The 26,670-nt window shown below is 42.1% G+C and overlaps 2 protein-coding genes and 1 long non-coding RNA gene across 5 annotated transcripts in view; 1 reads left to right on the forward strand and 2 right to left on the reverse strand.

Annotated features, from left to right (window-relative positions):
- The window catches only part of SETD7 (SET domain containing 7, histone lysine methyltransferase), a 24,802-nt gene extending 23,204 nt beyond the window's left edge, over positions 1-1,598 (reverse strand). Inside the window, exon 1 of one of the 2 annotated variants that reach the window (XM_070757741.1) lies at positions 1,179-1,598. In XM_070757741.1, the coding sequence (XP_070613842.1) occupies positions 1,179-1,218 (40 nt within the window). In that variant the 5' untranslated portion in view covers positions 1,219-1,598. Of the gene's footprint in view, positions 1-602; positions 683-1,178 lie in introns of those variants that run through there. The other variant, XM_070757742.1, reaches the window with a different exon arrangement.
- On the forward strand, positions 1,186-21,854 carry LOC139170473 (uncharacterized). Its single transcript, XR_011559633.1, has 4 exons — positions 1,186-1,280; positions 8,492-8,572; positions 18,862-18,891; positions 21,616-21,854. It is a non-coding gene; the product is annotated as an uncharacterized lncRNA (long non-coding RNA).
- Positions 21,855-21,934: 80 nt separating this feature from the next.
- Positions 21,935-26,670, reverse strand: part of MAML3 (mastermind like transcriptional coactivator 3) — a 403,777-nt gene continuing 399,041 nt past the window's right edge. For both annotated transcript variants that reach the window (XM_070757739.1, XM_070757740.1), the window contains exon 5: positions 21,935-26,100. In XM_070757739.1, coding sequence (XP_070613840.1) covers positions 25,109-26,100 — 992 coding nt within the window. In that variant the 3' untranslated portion in view covers positions 21,935-25,108. The remainder of the gene's footprint in view (positions 26,101-26,670) is intronic.

Consider the following 26,670-nt stretch of genomic DNA (forward strand, 5'->3'; position numbering starts at 1 on the left):
ACTGACCTCTTAGGAATCTGGGAGAGGTCAACAGTGATTAATCTAAGGGTAAAGTTTTGGGGGTTAGGTGATGATACTACAGAGCCAGGTAGTGACTTTCAAATCCAGCCTATAAATCTCGTTTGCTATGTATTATTGGGGTTTTCTGGTGGTAATAATAATAATAATAATAATAATAATAATAATAATAATAATAATAATAATAATAATAATAATGGTGGTGGTGGTGATGATGTAACAAAATGTTGAAAGTCTCATATTATGTTAAACTTTTCCCAGACTTCAAGGTCCCTGAAAAAACATTTTTGATAGCACGGTTCTTCTTCCTAAGGACAGCGCAGGGAGAAACTAAGGCACAAAGATGCAAACAATACGTTTCTAAAACCGGTCGGAGACTCTAAGACCCCCTTCGGTTTCTCATTCAACCGCCGACAGTATTAACATGGAGCGGAAAGGAGACAGATGGCAGCGGAACTTTCAGCGGACAGATTTCAGACTAACTTGCGAAGCAGGCTTTTTAGCGCATAGAAACCTTTCTACCCTCGCCTCCACCACGCCTCGCTTCTGCCCGGGAAAAGACAAGGCAAAAGGTTTGCAGTAACCTTGGAGGACGGTCATCCCTGAAGCAGCGATTCCCTTTGGGGTTTACTGAAGAAAAAGTGGTTCTTCCACCCTAAGCGCCTATTTCCCCAAAGCTGGGGTAGGCAAAGTTGGCTCTTCTATGACATGTGGACTTCATCTCCCAGAATTCTTGAGCTAGCATGATTGGCTCAGGAATTCTGGGAGTTGAAGTCCACTTTTGCCCTACGCTTGCCCTAAAGTGGAGTCCAGGCTGTGCCACACGCTCTAAAATCCACCTTCAAACACCGACTCCGCAGAAGAATGGAAACTTTCGGTGAGTTTTTTTCCCCCTCAGTAAAGCGCACCCAAAAGGGGTGTGTGTCCTACTACTCCTTTTTGGAAAGCTACCAGACGTCAAGAAAGACCCCACGTTTACTCCCTCAGTGCTCCGAGGCGGAGCTCTTCTTCCATTTTCTCCACGTGGAGATGCGGGGCCAGAAAAAAAATACCTCAGACTTGTCGCCGCCTCGGTTCGCGAATGTCCCCCAACCCGGCGCCCGCGAGCACCTCGCCTGAACTCCTCCCTCCCTGGCTTAGGCCCAAAGCCACGCAATTACCCTCGACGGTCTCTTCCAGCGTCTCCTCGTCGCTGTCCATGGCTCGGCCCGCCGAGAGCGCCAAACGGTTCACTTTCGCTCGGCCGCGGCACCTTGCCTTGGGTAGGTGTGCCCGGGGAGCCGGTGACGCCGATGTCTCGCCCAACCCCGGAGAGAGCCGCTCCTCCTTCGCGCGCTCTCTCTCCCTCGGAGCTTCGCTTCGCGCTTTGGCTTCTCCCCGCTTTTGTTATGGAGCTGCTGATGCGCTGACATCACCCTGGGACGGGGCTCTTCCCTGACTGACAGCTCCTCGGCGCGGCCCCGAAAGCGGAAGCTCCCTACTAACCGAGGTCGTGGTTGCCCTTGAGTCCCAAGGCCGCCGGGCAGCATCGGAGCGCTTGCTCTTTCTGCGCGAGGACGACTCTGTTCCCTGGTCAAACCGCTGGGCGCCTTGCGGACTTCCATGAGCCGCGGGAATAACGACGAATAGTTCGCTCCTAATGCAATAAATAAATGAATGAACGAACCCAATAAGGGGCGTGCATAAGTGACTATTTTATTTATTTATTTTATTTATTTATTTTGTCCAATACAAATTGAAAGTTAAGGAGAATAAAAACGTATAGTAGTAAATATCAGGGAAGAGATAGAAGAAGAGATATGAGAATAGAATACATCAATGAGGAGTAGAGGAAGGATATATGGATGGGAGAAAAGATATATAAAATATAGGAGAGACAATTGGACAGGGGACGGAAGACACACTAGTGCACTTATGCTCGCCCCTTACAATGAGTTCCAGACTTCAACAGCTCCACTGCTAAAGTCATATTTTTTGCAGTCAAGTTTGGAGCAGTTGATATTAAGTTTGAACCTGTTGCGTGCTCTTGTGTTATTGCGGTTGAAGCTGAAGTAGTTGTTGACAGGCAGGATGTTGCAGCATATGATCTTGTGGGCAATACTTAGATCATGTTTAAGGCGGCGTAGTTCTAAGCTTTCTAGACCCAGGATTATAAGTCTAGTTTCATAGGGTATTCTGTTTCGAGTGGTGGAGTGAAGGGCTCTTCTGGTGAAGTATCGTTGGACTTTTTCTAGGGTGTTGATGTCCAAAATTCGGTGTGGGTTCCAGACAGGTGAGCTGTATTCGACGATGGGTCTGGCGAAAGTTTGGTAAGCTCTAGTGAGTAGTGTGAGATTGCCGGAGCAGAAGCTACGTAGGATTGGGTTGACAATTTTAGAAGCCTTTTTGGCGATATTGTTGTGGGCTTTGGCACTGGAGTGCCTTCTGTCCTATTGTCTCTCCTGTATCCCATATATCTTCTCTTCTATCCCTATATCTTTCTTCTATTCTCTCATTGATTATTTTATCCTATACAGTGATCCCTCGAGTATCGCGAGGGTTCCGTTCCAAGACCCCTCGTGATAATCGATTTTTCGCGATGTAGGGTTGCGGAAGTAAAAACACCATCTGCGCATGCGCACCCTTTTTTTCATGGTCGCACACGCGCAGATGGTGGAGTTTGCGTGGGCGGCGGGCAGCACCCAGGGAAGGTTCCTTCGGCCGCCCAGCAGCTGATCTGCTCCGCAGCGCGGCAGCAGCGAGGAGCCGAAGATGGGGTTTCCCCGTTGCCCAGGCAAAGGGGAAACCCCATCTTCGGCTCCTCACTGCTGCCGCGCTGCGGAGCAGATCAGCTGCTGGGCGGCCGAAGGAACCTTCCCTGGGTCTTCCCGCCGCCCAGGCAAAGGGGAAACCCCAAGATCGCTTGCCGCTTGCCCGTCACCCGCCCCGCCCGGCCGCTCGCTTGCCGCTTGCCGCTTGCCCGTCACCCGCCCGCCCGGCCGCTCGCTTGCCGCTTGCCCGTTCACCCGCCCGCCCGGCTGCTCGCTTGCCGCTTGCCCGTTCACCCGCCCGCCCGGCTGCTCGCTTGCCGCTTGCCCGTCACCCGCCCACCCAGCCGCTCGCTTGCCGCTTGCCCGTTCACCCGCCCACCCGGCCGCTCGCTTGCCGCTTGCCCGTTCACCCGCCCGCCCGGCTGCTCGCTTGCCGCTTGCCCGTTCACCCGCCCGCCCGGCTGCTCGCTTGCCGCTTGCTGCTTGCCCGTCACCTGCCCACCCAGCCGCTCGCTTGCCGCTTGCCGCTTGCCCGTTCACCCGCCCGCCCGGCTGCTCGCTTGCCGCTCGAGAGCAAGATGGGGAGAGATAGAGAAAGAGAGAAAAGGAAAGAAAGAGATGAGAGAGGGAGGAAGAGAGTGTGAGAGAGGAAGAAGCAAGATAGAGAAAGAGAGAGAGAAAGAAAGATGAGAAAGGAAAGGAGTGACGTCATCGGGTGGAAATATCGCGATATAGCGTTTCACGAAGATTGAGATCGCGAAAATCGAGGGATCACTGTACTCTCTCTTCTATTTTTTCTCTGATTCTATTTCCTCGAAGGTGTCCCCTATTACCTTCATTGTGTATTATTGTGTATTGGACAAAATAAATAAAATAAAATAAAATAAATAAAATAATGGACTACTGCCCCTGGGTGTAGGGGCCCGCAACAGGGGTAGTAAGTTTATGCACCATTTATTGTATAACTTTATTTATAACTTTATTTATTTGTTTGTTTGTTTATAACTTTATCTATTTATTTATTTATTTATTTATTTATAACTTTATTTGTCAAACAATTATAGGCTAGCAAATAAAACGTTATATAAGTAATGATAAAAAGTAATGATAGAGACAATAGAACAGTAGGACAGGGATGGTAGGCACAATGATGCGCTTATGTACACCCCTTACAGATGTCTTAGAAAAGGGGAGAAGTCAATTGTAGAGTCTAAGGTTAAAAGTTTTGGGGTTAGGAGTAGAAACCACAGAGTCCAGTAGTGCATTCCAGGCATTGATTTCTCTATTGCTGAAGTCATTTTATTGTCCGTCCTTCTCTAATACCTTAGTATGATCCTTATTTACTTTTAAAATAGGAAATAATTAAATAGTATGTTTTTACCCATTAGCACTTTAATCATTTTAATCATCTAGAACCAGTGATGGGCTACCAAATTTTTTACTACCACACTGTGGGCGTGGCTTATGCATTTTGTTTCCATATCTTTCAGTGCAAATTGGGTGCTCTGGGTATTTTGTTACTGGAACTGCGTTCCTGACCGTTCCCGTAAGAGCCCATCACTGTTTAGAACTGAATTTTTATAACAGTTAAAGAAAATTGAGCTACTTGCCTAATCTGTCATCATACTGAACCTTGTGGGTTCAGTACAAAACCTTAAAATATTACTGTGCTCCTCAACAAATAATACTGTCTTATCATTTGTCCTTTTGGTGGTTATTCAAATAATGTGACTTAATCAACCAAAAAAGAGTCCAAGCACCTATTTGAAAACTTATCTTGGTCACCCAGTCACATGATCTTTAAGCCACCCTGTCACATGATTATCAAGCCACTCCCACCTGGTCATATGGCCGGCAAGCCACCCCTACCTGATCACATGACAATCAAGCCACACCCACGAGATAAGCCACATTCACAGTAAAAATGGCAGTAAAAATGTTGGCAAAATTTAGCGTGAACCCTATCCTGGGGGGGGGGGGACACTTATGCATTGGGAGCTGCGGAACTCTCACATTTATTGGTAAAGAGCAGTTTTTTCTCTGAACGCCATCACTCTGCTAAACAAATAATTCCCTCAACACTGTCAAGGTATTTACTAAGTCTGAAATTAGTGAATCAGTCTCATCGTTCCCATCACCCATCTCCTCCCGTATGACTGTAACTTTGTATTTATATTGACTGGTTCCTAATATGATTGGATTGCTTATTTTTATCCGGACTATCATTAAGTCTTGACGAACCTATCTTTTCTTTTATGTACAGTGGGAGCATATGAATCTCACTGGCATATAAATCCAATAACTGACTGACTGACCGACTGACTGACCGACCGACCGAATAAATAAATAAATAAATAAATAAATAAATAAATAAATAAATAAGCAAGCATCAATACAAATTCCTTGTGTGTCCCATCACAATTGGCCAATAAAAAATTATATTCTTCTATTCCACTGGTCTCAACCCTCCATTTCCGGGGATTTTCAAACTTTGTTCTTGAGGAGGTTGCAAAATCCATACTTTACCTAACACTAATAAGGGCATCTGGTAATTGATAAGTATGACTCATCCACTTACTGACTCGTTTATGAAATGTTCCTGGAAAGATTAGCTGTAAGGACTGTTTATGAAAATTATGTCATTTCTAGAAGATTAAACCCAACCTTTGGTTGAAGAACTGATAATCCTACAATGTTATACTGAGACATCTTTTGATCTGCTGCTTCTTGAAGGCAGCTACAAATGTTGGCTGATGCTCTAAGTCTAAACCTAACAGTTGTACTTTGGGTAAAGAAAACAGATCTGCAGGATGCTGTACTTTGACTGTGAAGTACAGAACATTTTAGCACATTTAGTTTACATAATAATCCACAGATGTTAAGGGTTTCTTCTTTCATATAACTATTAAAAAGTATGTTATATCTCATCTTTTGATGAAAACAATAACTTGGGTCCAGATAGGACATGAGGGGATATGCCAGTGATAGCGAACCTATGCCATGGGTACCACAGGTGGCATGTGAAGCCATATCTGCTTCCACACGATCCATTGCCCTAGCTCAGCTCCAACATGCATGTGGGTGCTGGCCAGCTGATTTTTGGCTTGTACAGAGACTCTGGGAAAGCGTTTTTGGCTTCCAGGGAAGCCTTTGGAGCCTGGGGAGGGTAAAACACCAGCCTACTGGGCCCACCAGAAGTTGGGAAACAGGTCATTTCCAGCTTCCAGAATGCTTCTGGGAGGCGGGAAAGCTGTTTTCGCCCTCCCCAGGCATTGAATTATGGGTGTAGGCACTCACACATGTAAAATAGCAAACATGCACGCTCTTTCGGCACCCGAGGGGAAAAAGGTTTGCCATCACTGGGATAGGCTATTGATGCCAAGATTATCCAGAGTTTATTCTCCTGAACAAAACCCCTATAAAAATGAAGCAGGTTATATAAATATGATTAAATGACATGCTAATTCATTAAAAATAAAAGGTACTTTTGCTCCATAACCTAAACAATCAGTAGTTTTCCAGGCCTTTTGTGCTGCCTGATACAAAATCATATTTGTGTGGCTTGGCTAGGTGAAACTGTCCATTTCTTCACATTATCTAATTGCTTTCTTCTCCACCTCTTTGCAGACATGTCCCACCACCACTGGACCACCAGTGAATATTAAGGTTGCCATTCTGCAATCTGTAAAGCAAAATATTTCTTTCTAAAGCAGAGAGTTGACCATGTTCTGGAAACACCAAAAATCATTTTCAAAGAAAAAGGGATGTGGCGAAGGCAATAGCGGTTGAACTGCTGATACTGCCACCCAATACATTGTTATATTAATAGCTGTATAATGTTACGCTATAAATTTCTTTTCAAATGCCACATACAGGTAGTCCTCGACTTAGAATAGTTCATTTAGTGACTGTTCAAAGTTAACAATGGCACTGAAAAAAGTGACTTATGAACGTTTGTCACATAACCATTGCAGCCTCCCTAGGGTTATAGGATCAAAATTCAGACTTTGGCAACTGACTCATGAAAATTGCAGTGCTCTAGGGCAGGGGTCTCCAACCTTGGCAACTCTAAGACTTGTGGACTCAACCCCCAGAGTTCCTCAGCCATCTTTGCCTTGCATCAAACTTATTCTACATATTTCTGCATGCCATTTGTGGACCATACGAAGTGCTTAAAAAATTCTGAAGTTTTACCTAGACCTCACATATTTTTTAAAAAATGGTTTTGCTGCAGATTTCATGACTTGCCAGTGTCTTAATAAAAAAAATAAAATGTCTTTCAAACATCTATTAAAAATATATGTATGAAAAAACTAAAAAGAGAAAAAAAATAAGTTCTATAAATATTTGTTAATGATATGGCTATGAACTTTGTATGAACACAAAACGTACACTACACAATTTTTAGATTACAGAATTAGAAGAAATTAAAATTATGACTATCAGTATAAGCGTAAGTACTTATGAAGCAGTGATGGGCTCCTATGGGAACGGTCAGAAATGCAGTTCCGGTAGCAAAATTTGGAGCTCCACCCCAGAGCACCCAATTTGCACTGAAAGTTGTTGAAACAAAATGCATAAGCCACGCCCGCAGTGTGGTAGTAAAACTTTTGGTAGCCCATCACAGTTATGAAGTTACACTTATTAAAGTCTTGTAGGAATTTATTATAGAAAAGAGGAACTCCCGGAAGTTGCTAATAGGCCTGACATTGTTACTTTATTTGCCAGACATCTACTATGAGTTTCAGAGACAGAAAACTTGCCTGGAAAACTCTGTACAACGTCTCCACCTGCTGGTATCTCCAATTAAAAAACAATTGTACTGAGCTCATGATGATTCCTTAAAGCAGTGTTTTTCAACCAGTGTGCCTTGAGACATGATCAGGTGTGCTGTGGAGAAATTAAACATGGCCCGCATGCCGGCACCTCCATCCGAACATAAACATTCCCTTGACAATTCCTCCAGCTATCAGCAACAGGAAGAGTGGAGGCACAGGGAACGCTCACTGACCAATCACCTTCTAGGATTCATCCTGACCACCAGCGATGAACCAATAGCAGGCCACCTTTCATCCACACCCAGGAAGGTCCCGCGCACTTGTCATTGTGTGGGCACGGTGAGTAGTTGAAGCCGCTACTCCTCCTCCCCATGGTCCCAATTTCTAATCCTGGTCAGGACTGGAGGCAAATGTAGAATTATTATTATTATTATTATTATTATTATTATTATTATTATTATTATTATTTATTAGATTTATATGCCGCCCCCCTCCAGAGACTCGGAGCGGCTCACAACAATATGTACTGTGTTAGAGTATCATTTTGTATCATTTTGGTTGGTGGTGTGCCCCAGGATTTTGTAAATGTTCCGTGGCTCAAAAAAGGTTGAAAATCACTGCCTTAAAGAGATCTTTCTTAAGAAGTACATTGAATATAACTTACTTCATTGAAGATGTTATTTATGGGCAAAACTTAAGAATTGTATCAATGATAAATGCTTGTTGTTACATATATAAACTCTATGCTAATACAAAATCATGAGTTGCGTACAAATTGGCTGGACACCTCTTAACTCATAAATACCAAGGGACTGAAACAAGAATTCATCTTAGCCCCACTCTTGGTTATTATTTGTACAAAAATGTTTATTACGCATTTATAAAATCTAGATCTGTACACTCTCAAATTAATGAGGAACTAACTTCCTTTTCTATTTTTTGTAGATTATGATGCAATTCAGCCATTAATGCAGCTTGGTTTTATGCGGGTCTTAAGCAGTGATGGGCTCCTACAAGTATAGTCAGGTACGCAGTACCGATAGCAAAATTTTGATTTTTTTTTCTTTTTTTCCCTTCTGGGCTCTGGGTATGTTTTTCCTATTGCAGTTAATGAGGTTGAATGTGTATAATTTTAGAAGAGCTATGCATGTGTCTGTGTACATACACTATATAGTAGATAATCAGGGGTGGACTACTGCCCGGATGAAGGGGAACGCAGTAGGGTAGCCGAAAATGGAGTTCCACCCCAGAGCAATCAATTTGCACTGAAAGATGTTGAAACAAAATGCATAAGCCATGCCCACAGGATGGTAGTAAAAATTTTGGTAGCCCATCACTGGTCTTAAGGATTTAACTAACAGTAGCTTGTTATCAGCCATCAAAAAAGCAAAGTCATAGAGTTTTCCAACATCTCCAGTTTTTACAAACAGTGTATAGACAATCAGACTGCTGAACAAGTTCATTGGTTGAAATACATTAATGTTGTTTCTTCAGTTTGCTAGAGGAAAAACGGCAACAGCAATTTATCAGATATAGGATAATAATTGTCTGGGTTATTTATTTACTTACTTACTTACTTACTTACTTACTTACTTACTTACTTACTTACTTACTTACTTACTTACTTACTTACTTGATTTTTATGCTGCCCAAACCTGAAGAACTCAGGGCGGTAATGATGATTTAATAGATGATCAGCTACTGTAATGTTGTAATACTGTAACACTATAATGATGATGCAATGGTAGCAATGAGGCAGCAGCAGCGGTGGATTGCTGCTGGTAAGGCTCGGTTCTATGAACCAGTAGTGGTGGGAGGTTCTGCCCACCAAACCTGGATGCTTCTGTGCATGATGTACCAGTGGCAATGGCAATTGGTCAGCAGGATTATTTGATTGCTACTGCATTAAGAGACTGTAATATGAGAGGCCCTATGAGGGCCTCTCTCTCTGCTTCCCTGCTATAGTTGATGATTGATAGTGTGACTTGGCCTAGTACAGTGGTACCTCTACTTACGAACTTAATTCGTTCCGTGACCAGGTTCTTAAGTAGAAAAGTTTGTAAGAAGAAGCAATTTTTCCCATAGGAATCAATGTAAAAGCAAATAATGTGTGTGATTGGGGAAACCACAGGGAGGGTGGAGGCCCTGTTTCCTCCCAGGAGATTCCTAAAGAGGCCCCACGGAGGCTTCTCCCTGCCTTTTCTGGTTACAGTTTCGGAGGCTCGGGCTTGTAAGTAGAAAATGTTTCTTGAGAAGAGGCAAAACAATCTTGAACACCCGGTTCTTATCTAGAAAAGTTCTTAAGTAGCGGCATTCTTAGGTAGAGGTACTACTGTACATGTATGTATATATTCCTTGAAAGAATAACCTCTCTTTACTGCATTTTGCTCCTGGGTTGCCTCAAAATAGTCATACCATGTGCATTCATATTTTATAAATGTATATAAAATAGCATTTGTCATTTTGTTGATAATATTTTTTCTCATAATAATAAGTTTCAGATTACATTGCAAAGGAAACAAGATGTTGACAGAAAGTATAGTAGTTGAACTTCAGAGAAAAAAGTCTGACGATAAATCAGTATCACTTATTGATATCTAACTTCACCCATGAATGCTACACTTTTTAAAAATAGTCATTTGTGGTTTTTCCCTTCTATGGAGTATATTTTGTGTAATCTAAAAGAATTGTTAAAGGATAGAATACAGGAAGATAATAATATGTTAAGGATGCCATGAAAAAAATTGAGTGAATAAAGTATTACCAAAGTTGAGTAACTCACTATTGGGAAAACATTTCAAACTCTTTAACCTCCCCATTACATGATCATGTTCTAGGTCAGTGATGGCAAACCAGTGGCAAGGGTGCCACAGGTGGCATGCAGAGGCCTATCTGCTGGCACGCAAGCTGTTACCCTAGCTCAGCTCCAATGTGCATGTGTGTGCCAGCCAGCTAATTTTTGGCTCACCTGGAGGCTCTGAGAGGGCATTTTTTGGATTTTTTTGGAGGAAGGCCCACCAGAGGTTGGGAAATTTATTTATTTATTTATTTATTACTTAGATTTGTATGCCGCCCCTCTCCGAAGACTGGGCTGTTTCAGGCCTCCAGGGGGCGAGGAAGGCCATTTTCATTGTCCCCATGCATTGAATTATGGGTGTGGACACTTGTGCATGCATGATAGCACATGTGCTCACGCTTTCAGCACCCAAGGGAAAAAAGGTTCGCCATCACTGATCTAGGTGGTTGGTAACCTGTTTGCATTTATAACCCATTGCCAAGCATCTCATGATCATGTGACTGTCATTTGCAGCCTTACATCAGAATTCAACTCTAGGAGAAATAGCATAGAGTGGTGGCTGGGTAAAGGATGACGGTTACAGATAAATGCAATATGCAAATATCTGAATGAAAGGGAGAATAAAGAAGCACTACTAAGGGAGGAGATAGAGTTAGAGAAAATAATAAGAGAAAAAAGTGTTAGTGCAGGCAGATGGGTGTTTGATCCAAGGGCTGACTAAATGGCGGCAAAGTGAATCACAAGTAGATGTGCAAGAGATGAAGAATACAGTAGAGAATATAAGGAAAATTAAGAATACAAGGGTCAGGGAAATGAGAAGGAAAATACTACATATGTGGTATCACACATCCTCTCAAGTTGCATACTTTCAGCAGAATGTTAAGAATACTTGTTGGCATGGGTGACAAGCAGTGAAGGGCTATCAAAATTTTTAGTACCGAACTGTGGGTATGGCTTGTGCAGGATGCCCTGCATTTTCTTTCAACATCTTTCAGTGTAAATTGGGTGCTCTGGAGTGGCCCACTGCATTCTCCCCCATCCGGGCTGTAGCCCACCCCGGTGTCAAGAGAAGGGGATGTTTATGCATATGTTTTGGGAATGCCCAGTAGTGCAAGAGGACACTAATAGGATGCTAAACATACAATGGGCAATTACGAAGGAAATGGCAGTATTAGTTAAAAACGATGCAATGGGAGAATTTAGAGAAATAAAAGAAGCAGTGATAGAAAGTGCTCAGGCGGTAATAGTCCTAGGCTGGAAGGATGAGACAAAATGGGCAGTGCAAAATTGGTAACGGTACATGGTGGATCATATTAAATTTGAGATTATGGATAAGAGGACGAATTCAGCCAATGAAACTGATCTGTGAGAACTGATGGGATGATGGGACAAGGTAAGAGGATACATGGTCAATAGAATTCGAGATCAAGCTATAAAGAATAAATTGGAATCACTTTATAACATGTAAATAGATATATTGCTCTTGAGTTAAAACGGTATGTACAAAATATGCCCCCATTTTAGTGGAGGGGTATGTATGTTGTCGGGTGGTGGGAACTTAGAACACTGGGCACATTGTTATATGTTGTGTTGTGGTTAGCTCTGCCCCAGCTCCTGCCCCAAGGAATGTGGAGGTGGAGGTGGGGGAGACATCCACATGCCGCAGGCCTGTTTTGCTCCCAGTAGAATCTGCTGATGAAGTCTCCTCTGACCAAGGAAGCGTGAGTGACAGGGAAGAGGGGAGTTTGGCAGACAGCCCAGGAGGAGATCAGTCATCTGTATCATCCCTGGATTCTGAACAAGAATTAGTGACACATCCACGCGTGCATAGAGTGATGCATAGGCGACAACAACTGAAGGGTTATTACAAGAGAAAATGAGGCCACCTGTGGTTGGGTGGGGCTGCTGTAATTAGTGCTACAGATAAAAGTGCAGCCTGGTGTTTTAGCCTCATGGCAGTTTATCTGATTCATTGTTTCGTCAAGATCGTGGTTTTTGCTGTTCTGGATTGTGTGTGTGGACTCTTTGGACTTTAGAATTGGACTCAATTTCCCAGTTATTGGATGACCAATTGGACTGCATTTAACCCTGTGCCTTGTGTGTACCAAAAAATCCCTTTGACATTTAAAAAGGGAGCTGTTTATGTTTTTCTGTTTATAAAAACTTTTGGGTTTTCCTTTTATCATGTGGTGTGTGTATTCCTGGACTAATTACCCTGTAATTACGGGCGGTTGAGACACGCTGGCAGAACATGTTGTGTGTATGTTTTATTGTTATTGACTTTTCTTCTATTCTCTCGTTGATATATTTTATTCCTATATTTTCTCTTCTCTTCTTTCTTTGATAATATTTTACTACAAGTGTATCTTCTACTACCTTCATTGTGTATTATTGTGTTTTGGAATGAATGAATGAATGAATAAATAAATAATAAATAATAAAAAAATAAAATATATTTTTTAAAAACTCTAGGAGTTGAAGTCCACAAGTCTTAAATTTGCCAAGGTTGGAGACCACTGCTATAAGGCCATTTCAGAATATTAGATTTCTCAGTCTATATTTATTTATTTATTTGTTTGTTTGTTTGTTTGTTTGTTTATTCCAATACACAATGAGGGTTTTAGTGGGTATATATCTATATACACATAGTAAAATACATGATGAAGGTTATAGAGGAGATACTCATAGTAAAATATATCTAAGAAATAATAGAAAAGAAGATATAGTAATAGAACATATCAATGAAAGAATAGAAGAAGAGATATAGGAATAGAAGAAAGGTATAGGAGATATAGGAAAGCAATAGGACAGGGGACGGGAGGCACTCTAGTGCACTTGCACTCGCCCCTTACTGACCTCTTAGGAATCTGGATAGGTCAACCGTAGATAATCTAAGGGTAAAGTTTTGGGGTTTTGGGGATGACACTACTGAGTCCGGTAATGAGTTCCACGCTTCGACAACTCGGTTACTGAAGTCATATTTTTTACAGTCAAGTTTGGAGTGGTTAATATTAAGTTTAAATCTGTTGTGTGCTCTTGTGTTGTTGTGGTTGAAGTTGAAGTAGTCGCCGACAGGCAGGACGTTGCAGCATATGATCTTGTGGGCAATACTTAGATCTTGTTTAAGGCGTCTTAGTTTTAAACTTTCTAGGCCCAGGATTGAAAGTCTAGTCTCATAGGGTATTCTATTTCGAGTGGAGGAGTGAAAGGCTCTTCTGGTGAAGTATCTTTGGACATTTTCAAGGGTGTTAATGTCTGAGATGTGATATGGGTTCCAAACAGATGAGCTGCATTCGAGGATGGGTCTGGCAAAAGTTTTGTAAGCTCTGGTAAGTAGTGTGAGATTGCCAGAGCAGAAGCTACGTAGGATTAGGTTTACAACTCTTGAAGCCTTCTTGGCTATACTGTTGCAGTGGGCTTTGGCACTTAAATCTTTTGTTATTAGTATACCAAGGTCTTTAACCGAGTGGGGATTATCTGTGATAATTTGATTATTCAGTTCGTATTTGGAGTTCAGATTCTTCTTCCCAATGTGTAGGACAGAGCATTTGCTAGTTGAGATTTGGAGTTGCCATGTGTTAGACCACTCAGAAACAGCGTCAAGGTCTTTTTGGAGAATAGTTGTGTTATCGGTGGTGTTGAAGAGTTTTACATCGTCGGCGAAGAGGACACAGTTGCTTGTGATGTAATCGCAAAGGTCATTGATGTAGAGAATGAAGAGCGTTGGTCCCAAAATTCCTTGAAACACCTGCTTGCATGGATTTTTCCTCCCCTATTCCTCCACCTTTTCAGAGTCCTGCCTTCCTAAGTATCCTGTACTTCCCAACCTCTTGTTAACAATTAATAAACCAAGCAGAGCCAACGCTCTGCAGTTGTTCCCTGACTGGTTCTGCTTACCTCAGCAAGGCTTTGCAACAGGCAAATGACTCATCAGAGAAGTGAGAAATGGTTGCCAGGCAACCCAGCCGCCCGGATGTGAGGCTTGCTCCATGTTATAAAGCTGACATGCTTGACAGGTCTCTAGGTTTTAAACATGCAATAATTTTATAAGGCAGCAGAGACTGGAAGGATGAGTATTATTGAGTATGAGTATGAGTATGGTTTTTTAATTGTTGGGGTTTTATATATTGTTCTCTTTTAATACAGTGATCCCCCGGTTATTGCGTCCCTGACCATTGTGAACAGGGTAATTTGCGATTTTTGAACCCAGAAGTCAAAACACCATCTGCGCATGCGTGCCCTTTTTTTCTATGGGCACGCATGCGTAGATGGCGCCCGGCAGATCAGCTGCTGGGCAGCTTCCCTGGGTCTTCCCCCTCTTGCTGTCAGGAGGGCGAGCGGCGGGCATCAGCAAGGAGTTTCCCCACCGCCCACGCAAACTCCTCGCTGCCGCCCGCCCTTTGCCCGCCCACGCCGTTCATTCTCGCCGCTTTCCACCTGAGTCCTGAAGCGAATTCGCTTCAGGACTCAGGTGGAAAGCGGCGAGAGCGAGCGCTAGCAAACGGCTTGTCCGCCGCCCGCTCGCGCGTCCCGCGCCCACGCCGTTCATTCTCGCCGCTTACCACCTGAGTCCTGAAGCGAATTCGCTTCAGGACTCAGCTGGAAAGCGGCGAGAACGAGCGCTATCGAACGGCTTGTCCGCCGCCCGCTCGCGCGTCCCGCGCCCACGCCGTTCATTCTCGCCGCTTCCCACCTGAGTCCTGAAGTGAATTCGCTTCAGGACTCAGGTGGAAAGCGGCGAGAATGAACGGCGTGGGCGCGGGATGCGAATTCGCTTCAGGACTCAGCTGGGAAGCGCGAGCGAGCCGCCCCAGCGAACAGCTTGTCCGCCGCCTGCCTGCCCGCTAGCGAGGAGCCGAAGATTGGGGGCGGCGCGGCTGTTTTAAAACGTCGCTGCCGGCATGGGGGGCTTCCTAGCAGCCCCCCAAACCCGGGTTGGGGGTCCGGGGGGTGCTGGCAAGCCCCCCATGCCGGCGGCGACGTTTTAAAACAGCCGCGCCGCCCCCAATCTTCGGCTCCTCGCTAGCGCTGTGGAAGTAAAAACACCATCTGCACATGCGCAGATGGTGTTTTTACTTCCGCAGCGCTACTTCGCGAAAACCCGCTCGTTGCGGGGGGTCCTGGAACGGAACCCTCGCAACGAGCGGGGGATCACTGTATTAGATTTGTTGCAATGTTTTATTGTCTTTGATTATTGTTGTGAGCCGCCCCGACTCTTCGGAGATGGACGGCATGCAACTCTAATAAATTATTATTATTATTATTATTATTATTATTATTATTATTATTCACAGTGAAGGAAACACTAGGCAATGATATCATACAAGAAAAAAATTTGTGAAGAGAGTGTAGAGTTACTAAATAACTGACAAAAATAAGAAAGAAAACACAAAGCTAGAGAAAAGAAAATACAGTATAGATGAAATGAAAAAGACTGAAACTAATAATAATTTTAAAAATCAGTTAAATTTTTAAAGAAATAAGTACCACAGACCAGTGGTGGGTTGCTCCCAGTTTGGATTGGTTCTTAGAACTGGTAGCACCTGCTACTGCCACAGATGTTAAAATCCACTCACAAAGTAAAAAATTAGGCTGAAAGTCCTGCCTTGTCTTTTCCTTGTTAGCCCCATTAGGTCACCTTTTCCTCCCACTTAGGTCTGTATGACTGTAACTTGTGGCTTGTATCCTAAGATTTTTATTAATATTGATTGTTTCTTCATTGCTTATTTGACCCCTATGACAATCATTAAGTGTTGTACCACATGATTGTTGTAATCATAGGTTTATAAGCACTGAACTTTGGGAATGGAATATTACTGGAGGGCGATATTTTAACCCAATTGTGTGCTGAATAAAACCTTAATTCTTCCTCTATGGAAAGGCAGCAAAGTCCAGGCTGAGTAAGCAAGCTGCAGAATCCATGACCATGTATGGAAAGCATTTAACTTGGTATGCAATATGAAGAAAACCTATAGCTAACTTCCATATAAGGAAACATATGCCTCACTCTCATTCCTTTCCAGGAAAAAGGCAAAGAATGGAGCTTCCGTTAATTACCTATAGGGAAGCCACAAGGGAAGCCTTATATGGTGTAGGAATGAATGGTAGTAAGGGGGATGGCTTAATGTATGTGGCGTTCGCGAATTGGTTATTCTGTACCACATGTCAGGAAAAGTGAAACACAATAAAAAGGAGCGATCTTGATTTAACAGAGGTCGCCTCATCGAGAAAACTTTCTCTCTGTCATTTCATTTTGATGTGGCAATTATGGCATGCTGTGCCTCCCTAGAGGTCGACCCACTGAAGGGCTGCATGCCTTCACATGATTCTTGACAAATGGCGAACTTCCCCGCTTTAGGAGTCAGCGGAGAACGGCGCGCCTGCTTTAAAACGATCGGAGCTTTCCAATGAGTCCCGAAGACAAACGTCAAACTTCCGCGTTTGTCTTCGGGACTCATTGGAAAGCCGCACGGGTGTTTTAAAACGTCCCCGCTGACATGGGGGGCTTGCTAGCACCCCCCCAAACCCGGGTTGGGGGTTCGGGGGGGGTGCTAGCGAGCCCCCCATGTCGGCGGCGACGTTTTAAAACAGCCGCACCGCCCCCAATCTTCGGCTCCTCGCTAGCGCTGCGGAAGTTAAAAACACCATCTGCACATGCGCAGATGGTGTTTTTACTTCCGCAGCGCTACTTCGTGAAAACCCGCTCATTGTGGGGGGTCCTGGAACGGAACCCTCGCAACGAGCGGGGGATCACTTTATACACATAGTAAAATACTGTACATGATGAAGATTATAGAGGAGATACTCAGTAAAATATATCTAAGAAATAATAGAAAAGAAGGTATAGGAATAGAATATATCAATGAAAGAATAGAAGAAGAGATATAGGAATAGAGGAAAAGTATAGGAGATATAGGAGAGCAATAGGACAGGGGACGGAAGGCACTCTAGTGCACTTGTACTCGCCCCTTACTGACCTCTTAGGAATCTGGATAGATCAACCATAGATAATCTAAGGGTAAAGTGTTGGGGATTTGGGGATGACACTATGGAGTCCGGTAATGAGTTCCACGCTTTGACAACTCGGTTACTGAAATCATATTTCTTACAGTCAAGTTTGGAGCAGTTAATATTTAAATCTCTTGTGTGCTCTTGTGTTGTTCTGGTTGAAGCTGAAGTAGTCGCCGACAGGCAGGACGTTGCAGCATATGATCTTGTGGGCAATACTTAGATCTTGTTTAAGGCGTCTTAGTTCTAAACTTTCTAGGCCCAGGATTGAAAGTCTAGTCTCATGCTCATCTCCTTTAACCAAGCATTCCTATAGATTACCAAACTAATGGTTTTGAGATTTTAAAAAAGGGCATAAGGGTAGTCTGATGTGACTTGTTACTGACAAATGTATGTTGGCTTCTAGTAATGGTATAATTCCTCCTACGTGTATATCTGAGTCTTCGGAGAGGGGCGGCATACAAATCCAAATAATAAATAAAATAAATAAATAAATATGGACAAGTTGCGTACAACTTGAAAATTTTCATTCAAGGTAACAAAGTTGGTTCTGAACAAATCTTTATCAGTTCAGAAATGTGTTTCCCACTGCATTCTTTCCTCAGTGATGGGAAGAAATGTTTTCCTCTAAGCCTTACAGGCTTTTTTCATTGCTAATCACTCCAAAGAAGGTTTTTTTATCCAGCGGTAAGTCTTTGCAGGCTTTTTTCATTGCTACTCCCTCCTAATAATTTTTTTAAAGCGCTAATCAGGGGATAAAATAATATGATGAAGCTGATCAGATAAGGATGCTAGCCAGATGAATACCTGGTAGGTGCTGTGGTTGGCTCTGGCCCAACTCCTGCCCCAGGGAATGGGGAGGTGGATGCAGGGGAAAATTCAACATGTCACAGGCCTGTGTTATTGCCGACAAAATCAGTTCAGAGTTTAGTTTTCTCGGACGAAGAAGGTGGGAGTGACTCAGCAGAGGAGGGCTTGGCACACAGCCCAGGCAGTCACTCTCCCTTATCTTCCGTTGATTCAGATGATGACGTTTTGGACCCACGCAAGCGCAGAATTATGCGTAGAAGAGACCAAATAACAACATATTACAGGAAATAAGGGAGGCCACCTGTGTTTGGGTGGGGCTCCAGTAATTAGGGCTGCTGCTATAAATAGCAGCATGTAGGTTTTGCCGTTGTGGAAGAATATCTGATCAGAGTTCGTCAGGAATCTTGTGTTGCTGGACTTTGTTGCTTTTTCACGCCTTTGAAACCAAAGCAGAGCAACCTGTGTGTGTGTTTCACTTCCTTGGAAAAAGAAGGGGTGTGAAGTGTCTTCACAGCTGCTAACTAAGTACCTAATGACTGCTTAAGGTTAATTGTACAGACTACCCGGTTGTTTTGGAATGAGTGTTCTTTGCAATACAAAAAGAGTGCTTTGTTTATTTTGAATTTTGTGATAAAGAACATAGTTTTGAATTTCCAAACGTGTGTGTGTATGTCTGAAATTTGTACCCTTGAATTTTCAGGAGGCTCCTATCAGAGAGCCCGGCAGAACAGTAAGTAGATTTCTTTCCCCTATTTTCCTCTCCCAAAACTACGGTACATCTTATGCTCCGAAAAATATGGTAATTGGTAGGGGGAGATCTGACTTTCAGGATTGCTCACCCAATTGAAAAGTAGGATTATGAGGATTGACATCATTTCAACACTGACACCATTACACAAATTATTATCGATCATTGTAGAGTTTGTTGCATTAAGCTCCAATCAATTGAGGTTTCATTTTGTATCATCACACTGATCTCATGCTGTATATTAAGGTTCCTATCATCATCCCTTTAGACTCAAGCTAAAGTATTTCTCTTTGGTTATCATCCTCTGCTTCCATTTCCTGCATAGCTTCTTTGTGCTTCTCCACTGGTCAGTAAGCTTGCTATTAACTCACACCGGACTCTCATATTTTTCTTCTTGTAGGGATTGTTTATCCCTATACAGTGATACCTTGTCTTACAAACTTAATTAGTTCCGGGACGAGGTTCTTAAGGTGAAAAGTTTGTAAGATGAAACAATGTTTCCCATAGGAATCAATGGAAAAGCGATTAATGCGTGCAAGCCCAAAATTCACCCCTTTTGCCAGCTGAAGCGCCCGTTTTTGTGCTGCTGGGATTCCCCTGAGGCTCCCCTCCATGGGAAACCCCACCTCCAGACTTCTGTGTTTTTGCAATGCTGCAGGGGAATCCCAGCACCGCAAAAATGAGCGCTTTGCTGGCAATGGAAGTCTGGAGGTGGGGCTTCCCAGTGAAGGGAGCATCACTGAAATCGCAGCATTGCAAAAACACCGAAGTCCTCGAAACCCCACGTCCGGACCTTTGTGGTTTTGCAATGCTGCAATTTCACTGAGGCTCCCCTCACTGGGAAACCCCACCTCCTGACTTCCGTTGCCAGAGAAGCACTTGTTTTTGCACTGCTGGGAATTCCCCTGCTGGGATTCCCCTGCAGCATCACAAAAACACAGAAGTCCGGAGGTGGGGTTTTCCATGGAGGGGAGCCTTAGGGGAATCCCAGCAGTGCAAAAACGGGTGCTTCGCTGGCAATGGAAGTCCGGAGGCGGGACATCCCAGCGGTGGCGGTGGGTTTGTAAGGTGAAAATAGTTTGTAAGAAGAGGCAAAAAAATCTTAAACCCCGGGTTTGTATCTTGAAAAGTTTGTATGATGAGGCGTTTGTAAGACGAGGTATCACTGTATTTTCATTATCTCATTTTTCAAGGTCTCCCTTCTGTCTTTGACAAGTTTATCTTACAGGAACTCAAAACATGTACTGTCTACCTTTTATTTGAATTCATTAAAATCTACTTCCCTAAAGTCCAAGGTTTCTAATTGACTTCTCTTCATTTTTTTCTCCTCCAGTTCCACTGAATTTCATAATAAGGTGGATGTTTTCTCCTGAGATGTCTGACACATTCAGTCAATTGACCAATTAGATCCACTGCAACTGATGTTTTGTTGTTCTTTAATCTGAAAAATCAAAGTGTCAGCCAGAGTTAAAAAATCTGTTCAACTTTCCATTCTTAGCTGATTAGTTATTCAGCAGATATCATGGTAGTTGAAGTTTCCAATTATCCTATAGCCTGTCCACCCAAGACAATGAACTGAAAGGCATTGTGTACATATTCTGTAGTGAACTACAATAACACTTTTGATTTTTTTACCCTTTAATATTTGCCATTATTCTGCTTTTATCACTTTGAACAAAAAATATTCTTCACGTTCCACATTGCAATTATTGTTGTCATCTCACTACGTTTCATATCTATTGATTAATGTTTAATTTTCCATGTCAGCTGTTTATTATCCATATTTTGTATGCTGATAGCTGTTTTGGTCATCTCTCTCTCTCTTTTGGACATTCTTGTTCAGCCTATGATGTTAAAATTCAGCTTTCTTGATTTTTTGCTAATGAGCTCCGGGCTTGCTGCCAACATTGCGTAAGTTACAGGGCAGGATATCTGCTTGGACTCTGGCCAGTTGTTAAGACATTAATTAGCAGCTGTATCCCCAAACAGCCTTCTTTATGATTTCTTGAACTTTTAAAAAGACCCGCTTGCTAAGAAAATATTAGGAGTAAATAATTAGTGTTAAATCAGTGTGTGTGTGCGCCAATTTCCAGTCGCTGGGACAGAACAGATATTGACTGATGTTGCATTTGCTTAAGTTCTACCTGATAATAGGCTGAGCTGTGATTTGTTGAAGACATTCTGAAGTTCTGGGCTTGAGCAATAGGCTAAATGCTTTTGAGAATCAGGTAGGAATGACAGTAATGAGAGGGGAAAAGCAGATTTGAAAGCATGCCTGGTAATGCCAATTGATATATAACATAAATATAACATATAGAATACAAATTACTGAGATGAAAAATTATTGATTAATGAGTTCTGAGGAGCAGTACAAGGATCATTTACCTGAATTAGACAATTGTATGACTTGTAACACAATCAGTGAAAAAAGAAAACTGGCATTAGTAAAAAAAAATGCTGTCATAATCCTGCAACTGTATGTATTAATCAATATAGTATAAGTGTCTTTGCAAAACATTAGTTTGCAATGCAAAGGATTTGTACCTTGTTGTAGCAAGGGACAAATCTACATCTAGCCAATTTCCTATCATTTCAATAAATTGTAGTGTCATTAGAGGAAAGTTATACTTACAAGTTGCATTGCTAGTAAAATTTGCTTGCACTTTTTCTCTCTTTCCCCACCTCTCAAAACACATTGATGGAAAGGCGCAATTGTTACTCTCTATTGTTTGATGATGGAAACTATACTGCTCAAAAAAATAAAGGGAACACTTAAACAACAGAATATAACTAGTGATGGGCGAACCGAACTCGCACAATTCGGGTCCGTACTGAATTTTGCGGTGTTCGGTATGCCGAACACGAACACGAAATTTTTTGAAACTTCGGGCAAAGTTCGGGGTCGTGTTCTGCGTTTGGAGCATTGACGTCACCGGCAGGTTGCTAAGGACCCCAATGTGATCACTTCCGGGATTCCACGTATTGTACTACAAGAATAAAGAATTGTGTTACAGAACCGAGCTGATTCAGGTAACAATCTTTTATTTCCCCCCCCTTAAAATTGGTATGTTTTAGTTCATCTCTACATTTTAAGAGTTCTGTACAATTATCAAAATGAAATAAGCAACATTTAATGTGAAAAATGAAAATAAAAAGTAAATTAGAAAAAGTTTGAATAAAATGGAACAAGTTGCTGGCTAGGATACAGTACAAACTGATAACAGGACATCTGAAGTGCAGTTATCTTTGCTGTATAGATAAATGAAAATGAAATAAAATTCTATATTTTAAACAAAGATATTACATATATATATGTCTGTGTTTGCATGTTGTGTGTGCATGTATATATATTTACATACATATATATATATATATAGCATAATATAATACAATATTTATTTGTTTCTATTTTACAGACTAGACCCAATAATATCAGCAGGTTGTAAAAACATATTTACAAATATTTTTGTTTAAAAAAACCATTTCATGTACACCAGCACCATAGTTAAAAAGAGTCCTCCCCCAATATTAAACAGCATTTTTATTACTTGGTCCCAGTTTAAAGGATTTGGAGGAAAATTTACAAATATAATAAACTTTGTATGAGTGCATTATCAAGCACAAAGTTAATTTCTCTATTACTGTATTCTGATAAAATGGAACTTACTGGAATTTGTGTAGATGAAATTCATGTTTTAATGTTGAAACCCTATAGCCCCTTACCTTGGTTTAGTTCAAAGACAATGGAATCTATTTCTGAATAAACATACATAGGATTGCACCATAAGCCCTCTCTTATCAACCTTTCCAGGGGGGGGGGGATATGTTTTTGAGGGAGATGATAAAAAATTCACATTCTTTCCTAATTTTTGAATACTTATCTGTTCATATATTTTAGCTTCATCTGACTGCTGTAGCACACAAACTTCATTTCTTTTCTCTCTTTCCTCTGAATGTGCTATAGTTGTATTAAATAAATTTAATAATTGTGTGGATCACAATTTCTTTGGATCTTTGCATGCACTCCTAGGTATGTGCTATGATCAGAACTCAATTTGGCACACTGGCACTGAATGCATGATAACAATTATTTGTTATAATTTTATTACAACAATTTTTTTTGGCCAAATGTCAAATCTACCAATGTGGAAATGCGTCGGTCAATCTATATTTTAGTACTGACAAGAAGTTAATTATCATTAAAATCAGCAAAAAAACCCCTGTCAATAATTTCAGTAGGATATACGCCAGACTGTATACAGGAATTTTATACTCATGTCCATTGCCATTTAAATCTTATATCCCAACCCAAAGTGTTTGATGGGCTAAAAATACTTTAAGTATAAAACGTAACTAAAACCTTTGCCTCTCCTTCTACAGCTGTTTGTATAGGAGGAAAATCATGGATAAATAAGGTGTTCAGTGCTTCTCTACATGCTTTTAAAACACGTCTTCCAATATGCATGGTAATCTTATCCTGGCATTGTCTAAGAGATACAATCAGAGAATGTCAAAACCAGAAAATGGATGGCTGCAGAAACAGCAAAGTCCCCTCGCTGTCCGCTGCTACTGTACCAGCGGTGGGTTGCTCCCAGTTTAGACCAGTTGTTAGAACTAGTAGGCGGTGGCGGTAGGTTCTGCCCACTCGCCTGGGACACTTCTGCGCATGCTCAGAAGCTTCACGCGCTCGCGTGCGCACCGGTGGCAAACTAATTTAGGACTCCCCCACTGTACTCTACAAAAAAATGTTATTTCTAAAAAAAAAATTCATTTAGATGGAAAACTGTATGTAAGAGAAACATATAAATCAGACCCTGAGAATGATGTGGATGTATTTAACACGAACCCCATGTTCAACATACAGATAGGCGGTCACACATTCAATTTCCAATGTTACAAATAATGCCAGTCTAAACTCTTAAAAGGACCTAAAAAGAATTGCAGTTAAATTCTAGTACTTCAAATTGCACAACTCTATGAAAAATATTTGCAATGTCATATGCTTATATACAACTGCTACTAAAAATTACATCAATGGATTTTTAATTTTTTTTTAAATTTGTTTTTCATTGATCAGCTTAGTCATTTTAAAGAGTTTAGGGCTTGTAGAAAGTAGGATGTGTAGAAAAGAGGACATGTGTTTGAAGAATATAGACCATAAACTCACTCTCAATCTGTCAAGGGTGCTTTAATAGTAAGGGTGCTCAATGTACTGACAGCCAATAAAGTTATTGGCTTCTCTGCGTGATCTTTAGAGCAGTTGCTCCTTGATTCTCCTGATATCTTTGGAAGATCAAGTCAACAGTTTCTATAGCTCAACCTCACTTGATCCTGTATGTTCAGAAAAAGAACACACTCAATATTAATGTTTTTATTTCCTTCGATCTATCTCCCTTTTTCCGATTACTTTTGTATTGCATCACTATCTTTGGAGGCAGCCAATGAGTAATACAATGAGTATACAATCTTGCTTGTCCTACGCTGTGTTTTTCCCCATACTTAAAAGATAATGAGTCAGGAATCACTTGATTATGCAGGACATGGACAATAGTGAAAAGATAAACTTTCACTAGAGTCCACCATGCACCTTAAGAAGCATCGATAGGGCACTGACTGAACTCGTTCAGCCCTGATATCATTGTCATCACCACATTCAAACAACCTTTATGTAGTTCTCTATCGGATTACACACATTGCATGGAAAAGCTTGGTATTTATTAAATTCAGAGTTAAGATCTTTGCGTTTGTCGCTTGTACAGTCGCCTAGCTTTGAATCTCCTGCTTCATCTCAGAAGCTGCCTGTTCTGTATCCTGAAAACTACAACAGCTCTTATAGAACTGAATAGAAAGTGCATTGTTATAGGACAGTCAGTGCTTTGGCACATGGGAACCGCCTGGCACTTTCTGTGGCCCTTAGGCAGGAAGCAGCACATGTTGAGCTTTTCTCTCTCTCTCTATCTCTCTCTGTCTTTCTTTCTCTCTCTCTCATTCTGACCTGCAGCAGATACGCTATGGCATGGAGACTGCTATGGAAAGTTGACAAGGACTTTTTGTCATTGCTTCAAATTCCATCTATGCCATCACAGATCAGCCGGCTTTGCCCCGCTTTAAAAACAAAACAAAGAAACAAGGATGAACAACATCCTGCTTTCCTTTTTTTTTGACCCCACAAAGGTTGGAACCGAACGCTGCCAATGCCCTATGGATTTCCAAACAGTTCATCAAGTTCTTGTATCCATTCATCTCCTGGACCACTTTTAATGATGGAGTCTACAAGATCGGTGTTTTCAGTTATATTTGGAAAGGAACCTCCTGCTCCTTCACTGCTATAGCTATAAGATATGTCTTGCGTGGGATTCCTCTCGTAGATCTGACTTTGGCTGCTCTGGTTGAAGCTACTTCCTGGTATTTGCTGTGCAGGAGACTGATTAAAACCAGTTAGAGAAGAAACTGCCTGGCTTATTGTAGGCATAACCATTGATCTGGATTGGTTATTGGTTCCTTGTTGTCCGGGGAGTTGCTGCAATATCTGTCTCCCTACACCTGAGCTCAGTGTCCGTACCGCTCCATTTGTGTCCATAATAGACTGACCAATACTTTGAGGGAAATGTTGCTTAGACAGCCTTGGCTGACTTGATTGCATTGAGTAAGCAGGCCCATTATTGAAAGATCCAATTTCATTGCTAGTCCTTCCAGGAATACCTTGCAGCCCTCTTCCCTGCCAGTTCGCTGTCCCTTGTGGGACTGCCCCCATCATATTTTGAAGCCTGGGGACTTGTGATCGGGTCATAACTTGTCCCACCGGTCCTTTCATTTGCTGATGCTGTTGAGCTACAGTAGAGTTTACTAAAACGTTTGAACCAAAGCTGCTGACTATACCGACTCCTTGTGTTGAGCTGGACTGCCTTGGCCCCTGACTTGGATTGTGTGTTATAGTTATACTATTTTGGTTTGGGTGCTGCAACATTTGGCTCATTCCGGAGTTCATACTGTACATTCCTGGTTGGCCAGCCACCGGGCTGCTGTAAGGACTCATTCCCATCTCAGGCTGGCTCCCTGTCGCAGAGATTGCCGCAGCGTTCTGAGAGGCCCCCAAAGACATCAGGCTAGCATTCTGAGGTAACATTCGGGAAGCCCTCATGCTCTGAAGTGCGGTTTGATTTCTTACCGCAGCTATATCTTGTGGAGAACCTAAAGTAGCAGAAGGAAGGAAGATAGAGTGAACTTCAGTCTACTGAAATAAATGATTCAGGCACAGCTGGAAGAAGTTGGCCAAATATTTTTGCAAAATATGTGCAAGAAATAAACTAGACATTTTAATGTTATTTCAGACCTTTTACACAGGTGAAAACATCCTAAGACAGTGATGGCGAACCTTTTGTTCCTCAGGTGCCGAAAGAGCATGCATGAATCCCAGTGACCGATTAGGTCCCACAGAGTGGGCCTTCTCCAGGTCCCGTCAACTAAACAATGTCATTTGGCGGGCCCCAGGGGAAGAGCCTTCTCTGTGGCGGCCCCGACTCTCTGGAACCAGCTCCCCCCAGAGATTAGAACTGCCCCCACCCTCCTTGCCTTTCGTAAATTCCTCAAAACCCACCTTTGTCGTCAGGCCTGGGGGAACTGAGATATCTCCCCCAGGCCTATACAATTTATGTATGGTATGTTTGTACGTATGTCTGCTTAATAATGGGTTTTTAAAAATGTTTTAAATTGTAAATTATTAGATTTGTTATGAACTGTTTTATTGTGTTGTGAGCCGCC

Source organism: Erythrolamprus reginae, chromosome 7, assembly GCF_031021105.1.
Source record: "Erythrolamprus reginae isolate rEryReg1 chromosome 7, rEryReg1.hap1, whole genome shotgun sequence".
NCBI lineage: Eukaryota > Metazoa > Chordata > Lepidosauria > Squamata > Dipsadidae > Erythrolamprus > Erythrolamprus reginae.